This window comes from Brassica napus, chromosome C8 (assembly GCF_020379485.1).
Source record: "Brassica napus cultivar Da-Ae chromosome C8, Da-Ae, whole genome shotgun sequence".
Taxonomy (NCBI): Eukaryota; Viridiplantae; Streptophyta; class Magnoliopsida; order Brassicales; family Brassicaceae; genus Brassica; species Brassica napus.
Window position 1 is genome coordinate 29,345,194 of NC_063451.1, and position 18,448 is coordinate 29,363,641.

Here is an 18,448-nt window from a genome sequence, read left to right on the forward strand (position 1 = left end):
TATAAATTATAAACTTATTAAAGATTTCACATTGAAAATTTTGTTATCGATGATTTAAATATTCAGTTATAAAACGATATGAATGATCATAGAAGTGTATGATTATAAATTATCATTTAATAAATGACTATATAAAATATACTATTCTTAAAAAATAGGTTGGTCCATCTTAACTTACATTATATTTTTTATTAAACTAACTATCGAATATTCGAATTGATAAATAATCTACCAAATATTGTTTTTGCATTTTCCTTAATTAGAAGCTACGAAATTACCTAATATGATTAACGTATATATGAAAATTAATTATTATGAATAATAAATATTTGATAACAATTTTGGTATCTTAGTTCTTTTTTTAATTTTATATTATTAAAAGATATTAAAAAAATCACATTAAATATATAATAAAAACATTTATTTTTTTTCTTATATGTTATATTTTGAATTTTTCAAAACGTCTATATATTATTAGAAATATGAAGATTCTCACTCTGAAAATTTTGTGATCAATAGATTATTTTTTTTGTTATAATAAGTTACAAATGATCATAAAATATAACGCATATGAATTTTTATTTAATAAATATTCAAACTAAATAATATATATATATAAATATATATATATATACTAATGATTTAAATCAACAAGATTGGCTGATCAATTTAGTTGTCCAGTTGAAATCTTTCAAGCATGTGAAAGACTAAAGTCAAAGTAAATATAGATTTAGAATAGTAGTTATATTTTACTAACCAAAATACCGAAAAAAACCGAACCGAATCGAAACCAACCCGATATTTGGATTGAACACCCCTAATCCAAATGAAGCCAAGCTATTGTTTCATTCTCCAAAATATAATAAAAATAATAACTTAATTCCGCGCAAGGCGCGGATCTTATCCTAGTGAAATAGTAAGCCCAAATATTATAATTACAAAAGCTCATATCCAATCGAAACAAAACGCAAATATAACTCGTTAGTTAGCTGACACGTGGTATGTTTTCCCATTATGTAGAAAAAGCCTACTTTATTGTATTACTAGGATCGGTCCGCGCTACGCGCGGAATATGATATATAATTTTGTTTAAAATATACTTTTTAGAAGTTTTTCTTTGTTTGTATTTGGATTTATTGATTGTGTGAATGTTCTTGGTTTTGAAATTTTTTGTTCACCATAAGTTTATTGTTGTTAGACCAAATGAGGGAGTAAATTATTCTGGTGTGAGCGAGTTCGAGAGATGGTGAAATTAATTAAGTTTACAAAAACTAATTTTTTTATTTGTTAATATTTAGTGTATTCTTTTATGTTTAAAAAGCATAATGTTTAAATTTGAGAAGCATTATGAATTAACATATTAAAAAGAATAGGTGGGCTTGCGAGTGTAATTGTTGGACTTTTTTAGATTAGTAACCGTATACAATAGTAAATAGTAAATATGAAAAAAAAGACTTAGATCATATTAATTGTTTGGTCTTGTCCACACCAGTCAAGCAAATATTAGATATAAGTTTGCAATTTAGTAGTTTTGTAGTATTTCAACTTAAACAAAGTAACATGGAAACATGAAATTGTTTCTCAAACAGAAAATATACCTACTATTCCAGATATACCTATCATTCGGATTGTTACCTTTTGAATTTATGTTACATTTTTTGTATTTTTATTGTTCAGAGATTTGTGTTTTGTATATTGGAGGGTACACTGTTTGGTATACTGTGTTTTTGCATATGAAAACACTTAGAGTGTATTTGGGTCGACAAACAATGATAGTTTGTTGGTTGGAGTAGCTAGAGTGGAGGTGGTGATGTATTGGAAAAAAAATATTAGGATAACTTTTACGAACTAACCATTTTGTTTGTAAAATGAGTTTCTATTTTTGGGTTGTTATCCTATATGGTGTTGTAAGTGGAACCTTTTTTTTATTTGATCTGGTCGTGAACATATATGTTTTAGTTGAGAATGTTTATTCATATTTATAAAGGAAAAAAAAAAAAATAATTCTAAAATTTAAAGTTTAGCCAAAAAAATTTCCAACTCACAACTGCACCAATTTTAATTCTCAGTTTTCAGTCAAATATGAATAAATGTCATTTTTCGTTAACCAAGTCATTTTCATCTAGTAAAAAATAAATCATTTAATTTAGTTAATTATATTAATGATTGACTTTTGACGGATCCATGTGGCTTGATCAACATAATTATGAGATTTTTTTCTATTTTAAAGTTGGTGATTAATATGATTTATTTTACAAAAATGAGACAAGTATACATAAAATCTACTTAAACACAACTGAAATCAATTCAGAGACAACATTAAAATAAGTAAGCGCTTAACCTCAAACAAAACTTAATCATAAATATAAAATGATAGTTTTTCTACGAATTATTTCTTGAGACGATGTTTCTTTCTACGATTTTTTTTCATTATTGCTTGAATTATATATTTTAAATTAAATTTTTAATTTTTCGGTTTCATTTGTATTTAAATATATATTAAATATACAATGAACCGATAACACAAATATATAATGGTAGGTAAATAAGAATTTGCTTTTTTATTCATGATGAACAAACTAAAACTCTTTGTACTTAAAATTATAATCAAGAAATCAAGCTAAATGAATAAAAAGTTAAATTAAATTTTCGATATGATCAAATAGTCTTTTATCTTGTTCATTCAGGTTCTTATGAAAAAAAAAATTTATTTGAAAAAAATAATAATTTTATTTACAACTGATTTTTTTAATACCTTTAAGATAATTGAATTATCGTCTCCAATCTTAAAAATAAATCGTCGATCTAACTATATTTACAATTATGTAAAAAAAATCAATTTTTAAGCTATAATATCTTTCATTTTTTTGTGTATTCTTTGCATTAATATACATCTTTACTTACCATTTTTCTTTCTCGGCTGCCTTGAAATCTTCTTGAAAAACCCTTCAATGAGACTGTTAAACTCATTTTGTGAAACTCAAGGAGGGAGAATTAATAATAGAGTGATTTTCTCTAATTTATTAACTTTGATACTCAACTTTGACGAACTCTACGTCCCAATTCTTGAGCTCAGTGTTGCCATAAAGATAGATAGCATCGTCATACAAATCTTTCGTTGCTATGCATCTCTGTTGATGTGTTTTTATGAAAAATACTCTTATATTCTATGTATGTAATGATAACTGTTAGCTAAACATCGTTCTATTAAAAAACCGTGAGGATACGCGTTGTACGTTAGAATCATTGTGATCAAGAAACTGTTGAAAAAGCTTGAAACTGAGAGAAAATCTGTTAATGTAAAGTTTAAGGATATTGTGAGAAGTCTTTCTCATCTTCTTCTCGTAAACCAGAGAACCAATACCATTGATAAGTAGCTTAACCTTCTTGGATATTCATGTGTAGGAGCTGTTCGTCAGTTGTCACTCTGGCTTGAGTGAGAGACTGAGAATTAGTTAAATGACTTCGAGTTAAAGAAGCACTGTTCTGTTAAGAATTGATTTCTTTATCATATATTTTCAGTCTTTTATCAGTAATGGGACATCTCTATAAACTATGAGTTGAAAAGAGTTAATCAGGATCCAGTGATTCCAGGGTTAAAAAAAAACAAAATTTTGATGGAAAACCATTTCCTTGTTGGTTCTTGCCAGCTTGGATATGATCAGATAGTGAAATATCTCCTCCTCCTCCTTTTCCTCTCTTTCCTTATCAGTTCCAAGTCCAGTTTCTCCAGCTTGGCTGTAACTGACCACCATATACTTTCCAATAGGAATTATACCAAGACTTGTTTTCTTCTTGTGAATCTGAGAGGAAAAATATACAAAACCAAATAATCATCATGTTAGTTTCTTGCTTTGTCTGAGGCGTCTAAGGAATAGTTTCTTATACCTTTGTGAGTCTCTTCTTCAGTTTAGAACGTGAAGTTGTTGCATTCTTCTTGTTCTGTTTGGTTTTTTTAGTCCTTCCTTTTAATTGGTCTCTCTCTCTCTTGAAGTATTTCTTTCCACAACTCTCCTCATCTTCTCTGTACTTGCCGTGTGCAGCTTCTTCTGCTCTCATCTTGTCTTGTTCCTTTGTTATTGCTTTCTCTTCAGCCAATTTAAGCTTGTCAGATGAAATCTCTTGGTTTGCTTTTTCGTAGCTGTCCCAATTAAGTTCTACTTCGTCACTTCCTCCTTCTCTTGCAACTTCAGTAATGTTCTCTGACCACAACGAAGTGAGCTTCTCTCTTAATGACTTGGATCTTGACCTTACAGCCCAAACTATTTCATTAAAGCTCTCATCTTCTCCTCGGTTTCGTCACCGCATCAGAATTTTTAACTGTGGTGTATCTACACTTATATGTTAATAATATATGTAAACAATGAATTGTGAGCCGACATACACAGTAAGACACACCATACTTTCCTGCATAGCAGTGTGCTTAGACGTTGTGAGTATTCACTATTCAGGTTTGGTTTTGGAAGACCAATGCGTTTAAACATTGTAGAGGTTGCACATATGATTACTGACTTGTAGGTGCTCGCCGTCGGTGTCTTTCTTGTAAGCTTAAGAGACTGTTATTTGAAAATTACTCAGATATTATCCGGCCATTCCCTGCAATATTCATTCATAGAATGAGTTGATAGAGAAGATATTTATGTGAAACATATTGGGAGTTTGGGAATCTTTTTGATAGCCAGGTTTATAAAAGTAATAACCACGAAAGAAGCTAAGACTAAACAGAATTACCTCAGTAGCAGCATGAGATGCGTCATAGGAGCCATAACTGATGAAACCGAAACCACGTGAGTTCATGGTATCACGATCCTTACATGATCTGAAATGAAGAACTGAGAAAATATTACTCATATGCGTACAGCAATTCTTTTCCCCACAACAAAGGACATATTAATTACTCAGATTACAGATAATACATAAACAAAAACAAAGATTCTACTTCAGGATTAGAACGTATCACAAAAAGTCTGTTCATCCACATCTTGTAAAAACCGAACCTTATCAGAGATTGTAGTTTCCGTACGTACCAATAAATTAGAGTAAAATTACCATTACCACCAAGATATATACTTGCATGGTCAAGGTTTCCAATGAAAAGGTTAGCACCAACATCCAAGCTCTTCGTATCTTGAGAATTTCAATCCAAGAAACAAAGTGTTAGCAAATTCCTAAGAGAGCCATCCGCAAGAGTGATAGTTCCATGAGAATTTCTTAATGAACAAAATATAGGATGCTCCAGAAACAAAGACGATACCTTTGTTAACGCGTATAGACTTCCCATGGAGCTTAATCATGTTAAAAACCTTAATTGCCTGCAGAGAAGACATTACCATTTCAGCCAACAAAGAAGATCAGGACTCTTCCTTGCTTCAGAGCTCAATGAATCCATATAATTTTTTTTTCGGGACAAAGAAAACTTGCAGAGAAGAAACAAATTTATACTCAAGAGCTCCAAGCAGTTACCTTTGATTGATAATGAATCATGCCATTGTTTATCACCATGTATCCTGGCCTTAGCTTTGTCCCACTCTCCATTAGTGATCTCTTCTCTCTATCCTCTTCACCATCATCAATGGCTTTCTCTTTATCCTTCACCGCTAATTCATCCTCCTCCTTTCTTCCGTCGCAGCTTCCTCCTACTGTGCCGATCTCGTTTCCGACGATTGTCTTTCATCCAGGAAGTCTTAGGCTTCCTCTCATAGGCGATAGCTCAGAGCGAGAGGAGTTTGTCATTGTGTTCTGCAGAAGATTTAAGAGTTAATGATTGTGATGAATAAAATGATGAGATGTTATGGACCGTTTTTGATTTCCCATTGCAAGAGGGGGACCAACATATGTTGATCGTGGTGACAATCAAACGACGCAATCGAAACCCATTGAGTCAATTCGTCATGTTGACTGCAGCTTTCGAACGGCGGACAACAAAGAACGGGATGAAGACATGCGGGTTGAGAGGGTTAGGTCACTTGCTATCAGCCGGGGTTTCATGAGAAAACACAAAACCTACATTCTTCAGGCTTCATGCATCACCGTAGCAGAAATGGAGAGACGATCCGTGAAGCTTTGATCTAGCAATTAGGGTTAGAGAGAGAATGTTATCGTTTCCGGCCGCAGAGAACAACTTACCCAGAGCCAAACATGCAAAACAGGAAGAAAGACCTTCACGATTGCGTTTAATGAAAAGCCGTGTTTCGAAAGCACATGCCACGTGTCGCCGCGAGATCGATCGACTTATCTAGCTGTCTGTCTACGTGTCCTCATGAGAAGTGATTAAACTCTACTTTATATATAAAGATACTAGGGGGGTCCGCGCGAAATATTGGTGTGCGGTGCTTCTCACCATCACCGGAAAAAGACTTACATCTTTCTCTTGTTCTTTCTTGTCTTCTTCACCTGTGAGATTATATGGTATTTGTTGTAGATCGGGTTTATGAGTTTTCAGTTTTTCGGTTGATTCTCACGGCATTGTAGGTTATTGACTGCTCCTCTTCTTCCTTATATTTCAGCTGATGTTAGGAACTGCATCTCCTTGGTTGGATCAGAGTTTAGTCGTTTTCGATGTTGTATTCCTCAACGTCAATAGTCACTGCACGTCTTGATTTTCAAGATCTACTTTTTGGTGTTCTGATTTCTATGCTCTCTTTCATAGCTCGAGGACGGCTTCATAGTTTTCTAATTTCGTTTCGTCTCCCTTTCCCTCTCTATTCTCGCATCTCTTTGCAGCTTTCATCACATCTCTAGTGGCTCTCCCTTTCACCATGTTTGCCACTCGAGGTTTGTATAATGTTTTCGTTCATGCATGTTATATGGGCTTGCAAGGTTATATTTGGTCTCAAGTTTAGTCTCTAATTTCGTGGTGACTGTCTTCCATTCTCCCTCCCTCAAGTTGTTTCTTTTCTTTCCATGTTTCCTTTGGTATAGGTGTGCGGAATTAGTCTCTTGGAGCTTTGGTCCCTTCTATCCAAAGCTTTGTGGTTTTTTCACTTGCATGGCCGTATTGTATATTCTTGTTTAGTTTGTGAGGTGTTTCTTACCTTTTAGCTACTGATTGTGATTCTGGTGCTTTAGGTATATATATATGTTCATGCTTCTTGGTGGCTTTGGCCTTTCGATTATTATTCTCCTTCTGATCCGCTTTCTTGGTTATTTGCGTTGGTGCTCTAGTTTCTTATTATTAGTTTGATTATCTTATGATATTGATAGTGAAATAAATATATAATTTGTAAATGAAATAATAAAAATTAGTAAAAATAATAAAATGGTGAAAGTTTATGCTATTTTTAATTGTAAATAAATTAAATATTTAAAATATATTTATATTATTTTATTTATTTCTTGAATTTTAGGGACTAATAAGTGTGAAAAGGATTAGATGTTACATAATTAGAGATTGATGGAACAAATTACAATAATTTAAAAGTAAAAGGATTTAAAATACAAAAAAAAAAAAATGAGGACACATGTCAACAAACCCCCTTTCCACATGTCATAGTAAGGGAAAAAGTTAACTTTATATATATAGATAGGTACTAGGGTTAAATCCGTCTATGAGCAACTAAAAGTATTTAAACTTTTAATTTACTCTCAACTGAAATTAATATTAACATTCATTATTTATTTTTGTTGTTCTGATACATGAATCTGACGAACCAAAGGTCCAGAACTTTTAGAGTTGTTAGAATGTGAGACATGAACACATTAATCATACATAATATATACCGAGGAAGACAAATTATGGTTTTTACATTCTAGCGTAGCAGTTTTGTAACTCCCCATCCGCGTACGGGCCACCCAAGCGGACGGGACATTACAAAACTGCTAACAGGTCACCCACGTCCGTTTTCTCGGTCCGTAGACACCATCCCGTTCCAATGGTCTGTGTGTTAATTTTTCAAAAGCACAGAATCATTGTTTACTGACCCTACAATCACCACATGACTTTTTCTCGTGTTTTGTCCTCACTTGCACGGTATCGTGAATCATTTCCGGATAGGTCATCCATTCTTTCACTACTCCAGCCCAAGCACACTTAACTCTGGAGTACTAAACGGATGTGTGACAGAAAAAGTAAATCAACTTTGGTAACATAGGTAGTCAAATCAATCTTCTCAAGCCTTTCCATACATCACAACTCGGGATGTTACAATTCACCCCCTCTAAAAAAACACAATGTCCTTGTTGCGCCCCACGACAGATCTCAAGACGCCTCTCAGATCAGAACCGAGATGGCTAACATGGTTTCGATACCATTTATAACAACCCGCCCGCCCACGGCTAACGGGCCATCCACGCTCGCTCTCTCGGCCTGACGGTCGGTGTGTTAATTTTTCAATGGCACAAAATCATTGTTTACTGACCCTGCAATCACCACATGACATTTCTCCGTGCTTTGGTCTCACTCGCACCGATAGGTCATCCATCCTTTTACTGCTCCAGTCCAATCACGCTTAACTCTGGAGTTCTAATGTTGTGAATCAACTTCGCAAGACCTACATCTTGATCTCTCTGTTCTTCAAACTTAACTCTCTATCGATCTCACACCTCTCTCGATCACTCGTGTTTATAAAACTAGAAAGAAAACAAAATGAGACGCAAAAGATTGTTTACCCAGTTCGAGATTCGATGTGAATCCGTACGTCTGGGGCTTGACGGTACAAACAACCACTCACTAGAATCACGTAGAGTTTGTACAAAGATCACCACAAGAACAATGAATCAAGATATAATCCATGCTCTCGATAATCTTCTTCTTTTCTCTAAGTTAGTCTGTTACTGATGATGATACTCCTCTCTTCTTCTTCTCTCTGCGGTCGCACTGCTTGCCCTCATGTGTGTGAGCCGGCCCTGCTTCCTCAATAGGTACCTGATTCTATGGAATAAACATTTAACCTTGCAACGAAACTTCCAAAAGATTGTTGACTATTAGAAGGAAAAATAGAAAAAAGAAGCAAATCAAACGAAGTCTGAATTGTTCACGAACACGAGGTTTGACCACAGAAACATGTTTTAGAATATGAAATGTTTGTGTATATAAGCACAACAGAGAAAACAAGAAACAACCACAAATACAAACTTGAAATCAATTTTCACTTTGATGACATAGAAAAAGCAATTCGTTTCTGTTTTAAAAGCTTTTTAAAAAGGAAATATTTACAATGAACGGAGCATCATCGTGGGCTGACCAATGGGACAACAGCGGCACCGCCGTCGTCAGAAACGGTGCAGGTGGAACTGCCTCGAACTCAAACACCGCGCGCTAAGTACAAGGAGAAATTTGGACATGGACTAGACAAGACAAGTATCACAAAACCACTAACAAACATTGAACATTAAACATTTTCATTCTCTTGTATATTTTGAAACTATTCACTTGGCTTTTTTGTATTAATTCATGTTTTAAATTGATATTTTTTTGTTCCTGTAAATTTCAAGTGCTCACCTTCTAATTCCTTTTATAATCGAACATATACTATAGTAAACGACTTAGTGTTTGAATCATTTTCAATCATATTTATGGTTTGGAGAGTTTTTGAGAAACACCTTGAAAATGTCATAAAATCAAGTGTGTTTTTTTTGTTCTAAATATACCATTAATATAAGTAAAAAGGTGTCTTTGTTAGTTCTATCAAAATTGTAGAATAACGAATTTAAAACGTATTTATATAAAGAAGCATGGTTAACTTAATTTAGGTGATGGAGGCAAAACCTTAGCTAACAATTTCAGTTGATGTCCCTTACGTTCACTTAACCAAATCTTTTATTTATGAGCATCATGGTTGACAAAAGCCGCAGAACAATAGATGCATTCCATCATATTAAGCGAAATCGAATCAAGTGCATAGTTTTACGGGAAGAAAAAAAGCGAAAATATGAAAACTTGTACAATGTTTTATTTTTGTCAACATACTTTATAAAAATTGAAAAACCTAATTTTCAATATCTTCAATGATGCTCACGAGGTAACTCGAAACGACACAATGGACAAATGTGATCGGTCTCGAACCAGTGTGCGATACATGCATCATCAAACTCATGTCCACAGGGTAACTCGACAACATTGACTCCATTCTTAAACTCTTCCAAACAAATAGTGCAACTGTCAATGGCGAGAGAGTCAACTTTATTGTATATTTTCTTGGTTAAGGACTTGACCACGAGCTTGCTTGCTGCCCTGATTGGAATATTACTATTGGTCGCCTCATCATCATCATCATCATCATCATCATCATCCTCCTCAAATTCATCAACTGAAGGAGGAAGAGGAGGAGGAGGACGCCAAACACGAAAAGTAAACCACAGAGACATAGCACAATCTCTGCTATAATCACGTGAGGAAATCAATTCAAAGAAACAATGATAGGCATCTTGGGTCAACAAAAGCAAATTATCTTCTTGAGGGAAAGCAGCTTCCATGAATAGCTCGTCTAGTTCTTGTATTTTGTTGGCAAGTCCTTGGCGTTCAATGACGTCCTCCGCCGACAACGTAAACGAGAATGTTTTTTCAGAATCTTCCGTGTCCTCGTGCCACGTGACCATGGTTGCGCATGCTTTGATTGTGCCAGCATCCGAGGCTGAAGGGTTACGGTCGATCTCATGCCTGAAATACAAGTCGCCTCTGGATTTCATAATGAAAAACGATATCTATAGTTTCTTAGGGTTTTTGCTTTGCTTTGATTGCAGTGATGAATTGTAGAATTTAATATGGGCGAGGTATTTATAGGGCTACAAGATTATACCAATTTTTGTTTAGATCTAGGATCTTTGAAACCTAATTTATTTAAGTTTTGTTGGTTACTTTCCTTTTTGTTGATACAATTTCCGTTTAATTTTGACTATATAAGTTTTTTTTCCAACGACTTTACTTTTCTAATTAATAGCTTCTCAAACCTTTTAGAAAGTCAATTTTCCTTTGATCATCCATACTATTAAAACATGATTGTTACTTTGAAAATGCTCTTACTTTGTATGTTATTTTACTTTTTGTATCACTGTAATTTAGTTATTCATCTAATAATTCATCAAATTCTTTCTCACATGCGAGATATTCTCATAAATCTTATATCCTCCCAATCTTTTGTTTTAATTCCTCCAAAATATATTCTCTCTATATTATATACAATTGATAATATGGTTCAATATAAAAGTGAAAACAAATAAGAACTATTTTGTTTTCCACCGATTTCTTTTGTCTTCTTGCATGAAATTTCACAATTTTACAACGCTCTTATAAATATTGCATCGCTCTTATAATTCAGTTAATGTGGATTACTTACAAAAATTCGCATTTATATCATATATTTTTTCCATAATTAAGCATATAATATAATCAAATATGGATTACTTAAGATTCTCGCATTTATATTTGTATACTTTTGCTGATAGTTAACCCATATAATGCTCCTTCCTCTAGTTTTCTCTTCTCTCCATCTTATCATTCTCCCTTCAGCTCAGTGGTATGTTTGTGATGATGAAGGTTATTCCGAAAGTGGAACTTTGAATAGCATAACGAAGCAGCTTCCGAGACTATGCCTTAAAAGGAATCTCCATGTAACTTTCTTTGGGAGAGCAAGACTAAGTTCTCAGCTGTCTGATCAACTACATGAGAGAAATGTATTAAGATAGTATAAAATGCCATACACAGTCAATGTGTATCTGATCAAGATCACTAAGTTCTCAGGTATCTGATCAACTACATGAGAGAAATGGCATACACAGTCAATGTGTAGTACACCAAAACCTCGCCAGGATCTGGAGGAAGTAGTTGAGTCCTTACAAGATAATAAAACCAGAAACACAGTCGTTGTATTGACCACAAAACAAAAAGGCATGAACAAAAAAACTTAGTTGTGGAATATTAACAGACAATGCTAGCTAAGGCCTTGGCTCTATGTATTTCAAATAAAAGGAGAAAAAATGTCAGATTCTGACTTCATTCGTTTTGAAGATGGAAAGTCCTTGACAGAGGAATCATCATGACTTGATGATGATGAGGAAGATGATGGTGATGCATCAACATCTTCTCCAAGCTTTCTCTTGTTAGAATGGCTCAAGGTTTTGTGGTCTTCTGCTTCATTTCTCATTATAAGTTGTTTTATTCGCTTTACATCTGCAAGCTTCACCGGTTTTAACAGGAAATCCTCTGCACCTTCCTTCAAACATCTGAAAAAATAGAGAGGATAAGTCACTTAGTTTATATCACAGGGTAGATAAAATATGATCTACTTTGTATTGTTACACATTTACAGAATCACTTACTGTTCTATACGAGTTAAGATGTTCTCAGATGACATGATCACTACAGGTATTTCTCTGAATGTAGAAGATTCCTGCACATTATCAATATACTTGTATCAACATTGGAGAACATTTATTCAAGTTTTTTTTTTCTCATACTGAAAAATCAAAATCTATTACTAATTAATTAATTATTACCTTAATCTTCTTGAGAAGATCATATCCTGTTAGTCCTGGCATTGAGTAATCCGTCACTATCAAATTCACCTTCAAATCCTGTAATAAGAAAGATCACACATAACTATTAATAAATAACTTCAACAACAACAAAATATTAGACCTTAATTACTACCAAAACAAACTAATTACTAAATAGTCTTTTTATTTTATTTATTTTTTCAGACAAGAAGCAAGAGCAAAAGTTGCATAGGTCTCTCTTTCTTTCCTTAGAGGATTTCTCAGTAACCAAACAGATTTGTACCTTAAGATCAGAAGCTCCTGTGTTTCCATCTAAGCCAAGATACTGCAAAGCCCTAGTCCCACTCTCTACAGTCGTCACTGAAAAAACATAGACTATTAGGCAAAGAGAACGAAACCCTGAAAACAGAGAGACAGAAGATTGTTTTGGTGTATAGTACACCTTTGCAAGAAGATATTCTCAGCAACCTCTCGATGACTTTACGATCCACAATACTATCGTCGACAGCTAGAACATGTAGGTCAGGCGAACTAACAGTCAGATCTCCACCGGTGGGAACCTCCATCCTCATGACCTCACCAACAGCCATTTCTCTCTAACTCAGAAAAGAATGAAGACTGGTTTTAAAGAAAACGAGGAAGAAGAAGCTTTGGTTTAAAGAGAAAGAAAAAAACTTCAGAAATCAATGTGATGTGATGGAGGAAGAAGGGGAAAAGAGTGACATAGATAGAAAAGGTGGGGTTGCAGTAGAGAGATACGGAAGATCAGATGTTGCTGGTGAGATCTTTGAAGATGAAACAAAATCTTAAGTTGGGTCAAGTGTCAGAAAAAAAACACATGTAATAGTAAATCTTTTATGTCTTGAAGGTCAAAATCTTTGGGCACCGAATCTTTTTTAAGATTTCAAAGATCTTTGTTTGGTCTGTTTCTTTCAAATCCGACAGCGACCTCTCTCTCTCTCTTGACCTGGAATTTTTCTCCTTCTTTCAGTAATTACCTCTCACAAGATTATCTTCGTTTTTCATTTTATTTCTATATTAGTAGGATGTTATTATATATTCAGTCCCCTAAGTTCGACCAATTAATCTAATCCATTCAAAAATACTCACTTATAGAGGTACATCTCTTTCTTTGATAAAAAAAAGAAAGGTAATCTCTTCATTCAAATATAGATATTGCATTTGATGCTCTACTAAATTCCAACACACTTAGTGACAGGATAACTTTAAACTATGCTCAAGTTATAAGTATTACTAGAAATTGATCTGTGCGGGTGAGTAGATATTTTTTATTTTAATTATCTTATATAAATGGTATTTCTTCCGTTTTTTAATATAAGTCGTTTTACAGAAATTTTTATGTTCCAAATTATATGACGTTTTCGGTTTTCTACGAAAAAATTATTAACAGTTAATGTTATATGACCAATGATAATATACCTTCTATTTTATTATTGGTTGATTTGTGGTTAGGTAAATAATTAATGATGTTTTTGTTTAGAAAATGTAAAAAATTAATGATTTTCTTAATTTGTGTGCACAATTCTAAAACGACTTATATTAAAAAAACGGAGAGAGTAATATATATTTATAAAATTTATATGTATTAAATATTTGTTTAATATATTTCTAAACCCATAAATTTTAAAATTTATAGTGAATAAATTTATTTTATTTTTTTATCCGTCAATTATTACATCCATATTTTTAAATTATAACCAGTGTGTTGGTGTAAATGTATTTTTTTATGAATCAAAAATTTAGGTAAAATAAAAATGTTGTCTATGGTTATATTTTATTTATAATTTTGTGTGTTTTATATTATGTATTTTTATAACATTTTCTATGTTTTTAGACATAGTTAATATACCAAAATAAAAAATAACCAGTCCATATAATAAACATTTTGTTACATTTTTGGTATTTATTAAGTGTAATTTATTATTTAGCTTGATTATAGGAAGTATTCCTTAAATAAATAGCACATAATTTGTTGTATTTCCTTTTAGGAATATGCATTCATTAAACTATATTCCCTCCGGATATAAATATATGATGTTTTAGACTTTTCATTTGTATACAAATATGATGTTCTATCTTTAATTAATGCTTTTTGATTTAAAGATAAAATATAAATTAAAATGTAAAAAGGTAAGTGGTTGAATTTTATTGAGATCCAAATAAAACTTTATATCTAAAACAAAAAATAATAAATAAAATTATATAATAAAGTTTTTTTAATATGTGTGAATAACCTTAAACATCTTACATTTGTATCCGAGGTGAGTAAAAGACAAGAATACTAAAAGGTATGTAAATTTATTACTTCACTGGCATTTAATGTAAATAAATTAAAAAACTAATGATTAATTTATAAGTGTTCTTCTATTTTAATAAGATAGATGTTAATATATTCTGGTAGTTTTGTTGATTATTTATTTTGATAGATTATTAGTTTATTACTACGTAATGTCAAGTTTCTCTAAAAAAATGGATAAATTGTCATAAATAACACATTCATAATACCATTTTTTATGTTTACAATAATTATTTTTACCCTCATTTTTAATAAAAGGTAAAAGACATTTATACCTTATGGTTAACTAATCTAAACTTAGGGTTTAGAGTTGAGAAGTTGGATAGGTTTTTGGAATATGAAATTTAGAATTATAATAAATATAAATAAATACTTAAAAAATATTTAAAAAAATAAAAATAGTTTCAAACGTAATTTTCGATTTTCAAAATGAAAATTTGAAAAAAAAAATTAAAAACAAATTTCAAAAAAAAAAAAATTTATAAAAAAGTTCGAATTTGAAAAAGTATAATTCGAAAACATAATTTTTTTTTAAAAAAAATTATTTATTTAAATAATAATTTATTATATATATAGAACAAAAATATAAGAGTCTTTTGTCATTTAATGAATAAAGTATTTTTGAAAATGTCATTTTAGTGGTGGTAAAGATGAAAAGTAGTATTTTTAAAGTGGTAAACATAATAATTTTTCAATAAAAAAATAGTTTTGGACAAAATGGTCAATTCATTAACTGTTGTCATCGTTTTCAGTTAAGTTCCTCTATTTTAAATTGATTTTTATGTAGTAAATGCACTCTGTTTAGTGGACCATTGTGTGATTTGTGAATCTCATTTGCTTTTGGACAAAATCTTGAGATAAAATAAAAATATGGACAAACTATTGGAGCGAAAGAAGATCCTTTACGTCTCTATTTTAACATCTTCTACCCAATTACGAGAGGATAACACAAGATTTGGTTTCGAATTAATTAGAATCATGCAATATATATTAATATTATGTCGTCGATATAAATTAATTATATTTTCTGAATAGATAAGGTAAATAAAGTATAAACGTATATAATAGATCCTTAATTAATTGCCTTAACCAGAGTAGCTGGCCCAGATGGTCTTGAGGGGAAATAAAAAACTCCAATACGGAACACGCGGGTTCGATGCGCTGGCCAGGCAATTGGGGTATCTAATTCCCCATAGTACCAAATGGTCCGCCTCGCGCCGAAGGGTTGGCCCCTGGGGGTGGAAGTCCCTCCAGGTTAATCAAAAAAAAAAAAAATTAAGTGCCTAGCATAAAAGCCCTATAAAATAGAAATAAGACTTGGACAAGACACGTTATATGATTCTTTCTGTACCGATTTTCCCATTTAAGGTAGATAACCAACATTTAAGTCATATATACTTCTAAAACCATGCTACTGAATATAGATTGCTAATAAACTAAAACATGTTAATTTTTTTGGGATAAAACTAACATGTTTCTTTACAGGTTTTTTTAACATGCAACAAAAGTAATATAGTAAAGTTCAAAAATAAAGTAATGTATTTCTTTCCCTTCTTTCTTTCGTTTTTTAATTTAAATTCTTTTACGGATTTTTTTGATTGGCCGTGATTAGTGAAGCCTTTCCGGACCAAATCTAGAAAGCAAAATCTTTAAAGTTGTGGAGGAGGATCCTTTATATTTCTTAACATCCTCTACCCAATCCTGAGACTTAGACAACATAAAATAAAAAGATTTGGTTTCTTAGATTAAGAATCATGCAATTTCGTCGATATCTATTTGATAGGTATCTGAAAAAGAAATCCCAATACGATGGTCGATGGCCTTCACGTTTTTGTTGTTAATAAATAGTTAAATACGATGGGCTTCACACCTAACAGCTCCGAAAGACAGTGGAAATGCTTATAGAAACGAGTCAATTAAAAGTTGAGGAAAGAAAACAGTAAAATATTTGTGATGTTTTCCACATGTTAATTATTAATTTATTTTTGTCACTTTAGGCGTAAGAACATCACTGAAAAGGTGAAAAGAAAAGAAGAAAAAAACATCAATATGTTTCAAATTTTCTTACTTTAAAAAAAGTTGGCTCAGTTTCAGAATAAACTATCATTGCAATTCCAGACGGAGCAGATCTTACTTTCTAAAAGGTTGTTTTATTTTCTCTAGATGTTGATGTCTTATTACGCTATATTATCACTGCAGTTTTAATAGGAACAAATCTAACTTGTCAAGCTCTCTTTTACGGTGACAGACAGAGCAAGAAAACAACAACCGAGAATCAATTTTCTATCTCAACAATTAAGGTGAAAGAACATAACTAAATGATACAGATCATTAGTTTCCATACTATATATAGTCCATAAATAACCGAACCACAGTACAATAATTTGATTAGTGGTTAACACATCACGACGAGTCCAACAAGCCGCAAATTAAGAGCGGATGGTTGATATATGATAATCTATCACCGAGCCGGAGATTTGTACCATCCCCATGCATGCATGCATGGCTCTTTACAAGTGCAGAGAGACACTTTATTCGTCCTCAACTAATTATCACGCAAGTCCATAGGCACGAAGATCAACACTATCAAAACAATAGTCTTTTGGTAACAAAACCATCAAGAAAGTTGTCAAAACATACCTAACTTGTGTTTCTGATCTGTGTGTAATTCACTTAAAACGGGCACACCATGCATATAAACTATATGTTGATATGCCTTGAATCTAGATGTTACATCTAGCCGATGGATGTTACATCACGTACATCATACCGACTCGGTTGCATTAAGAGCGTTGCATCAAGTTATTATTGATGTTACATCTGATCGTGGGCTTAGGCCCATGAGTCCATAAAGTCTAGGATTTTAGATACGGGATGCTAATATATATATCTTGTATTCGAAGTAACCATAAACTTGTACTCTCTAAGCTCAATATCGCCTCCAATAATAAGATATCTCTTTGCCCGTAGACGTAGCCCTAGGGGTGAACCACGTTAAATATCTGTGTCGTAGTTACATCGCTTTTATTCATCTGTTTCCGCATATGTTCCTTCTCATGTCCTTCACAACAAATTGGTATCAGAGATCGGGGTTGGTGACCTGGTGAGAAGATGTCTAGAATAAACGCGAAGATCGACAAGTTTGATGGGAGAAATAGCTTCAGTCTTTGGCAAATTAAGGTGCAGGCGTTGTTGAAGCAACAAGGCATCTGGGGACCAATGTCAGGGAAGAAATCTGAAGCATCTGATTTGGAGGCTTTGGAAGAGAAAGCGTTCTCAACAAGTTTGTTGTGTCTAGCAGACGAGATTATCATCGAAGTATCGGATGAGAAAACGGCTGCTAGTTTGTGGCAGAAGTTGGAGAGTTTGTACATGACAAAATCTCTGACGAATAAGCTACTTCTGAAGCAACGCCTCTTCGACTTGCGTATGCAAGAAGGTATTGAGCTTTGTGACCATCTTGACAAGCTAAATTCGATATTACTGGAGCTGCGTAACATCGATGTTAAGGTGGAGGATGAAGACGCGTCACTAATCCTGTTGGTATCTCTGCCGAACTCCTTCGAGAACTTCGTGCAATCGTTCATTGTTGGCAAAGATACAGTGAAACTGGAAGAAGTTAGGTCGGCGCTTCATAGTCGGGAATTGCTCCATAAGGCATCCAGCTCAAGGACAGACAATCAAGCATCGGGGTTGTTT

At 32.9% G+C, this 18,448-nt stretch overlaps 2 protein-coding genes and 1 pseudogene across 2 annotated transcripts; all 3 read right to left on the reverse strand.

The window, feature by feature from the left end:
• Window positions 1-3,484: 3,484 nt before the first annotated feature.
• LOC106431824 lies at window positions 3,485-4,299 on the reverse strand (annotated as a pseudogene).
• A 5,156-nt stretch (window positions 4,300-9,455) lies between these two features.
• On the reverse strand, window positions 9,456-11,556 carry LOC125591727. The gene has a single exon (XM_048766459.1). It carries the CDS (start codon window positions 10,624-10,626, stop codon window positions 9,943-9,945), a length of 684 nt encoding a protein of 227 aa, XP_048622416.1. The 5' UTR covers window positions 10,627-11,556; the 3' UTR covers window positions 9,456-9,942.
• Window positions 11,557-11,780: 224 nt separating this feature from the next.
• Window positions 11,781-13,292, reverse strand: LOC106431810 (two-component response regulator ARR7). The gene is made up of 5 exons (XM_013872636.3): window positions 12,875-13,292; window positions 12,716-12,792; window positions 12,433-12,510; window positions 12,256-12,326; window positions 11,781-12,159 (listed from the first exon to the last, which is right to left on the reverse strand). Exons 1-5 carry the CDS (start codon window positions 13,020-13,022, stop codon window positions 11,895-11,897), a joined length of 639 nt encoding a protein of 212 aa, XP_013728090.1. The 5' UTR covers window positions 13,023-13,292; the 3' UTR covers window positions 11,781-11,894.
• Window positions 13,293-18,448: the final 5,156 nt, after the last annotated feature.

What these genes read in the sequence shown, in the direction of transcription:
- LOC125591727 (XM_048766459.1), bottom strand. Translation starts at nt 10,626, where the DNA reads ATGAAATCCAGAGGCGACTTGTATTTCAGGCATGAGATCGACCGTAAC.
- LOC106431810 (XM_013872636.3), bottom strand. Translation starts at nt 13,022, where the DNA reads ATGGCTGTTGGTGAGGTCATGAGGATGGAGGTTCCCACCGGTGGAGAT. An exon ending in GAGAATATCTTCTTGCAAAG is followed by an intron (nt 12,793 to 12,874) that starts GTGTACTATACA and finishes ATGTTTTTTCAG; the next exon opens with TGACGACTGTAGAGAGTGGG. An exon ending in CAGGAGCTTCTGATCTTAAG is followed by an intron (nt 12,511 to 12,715) that starts GTACAAATCTGT and finishes TTCTTATTACAG; the next exon opens with GATTTGAAGGTGAATTTGAT.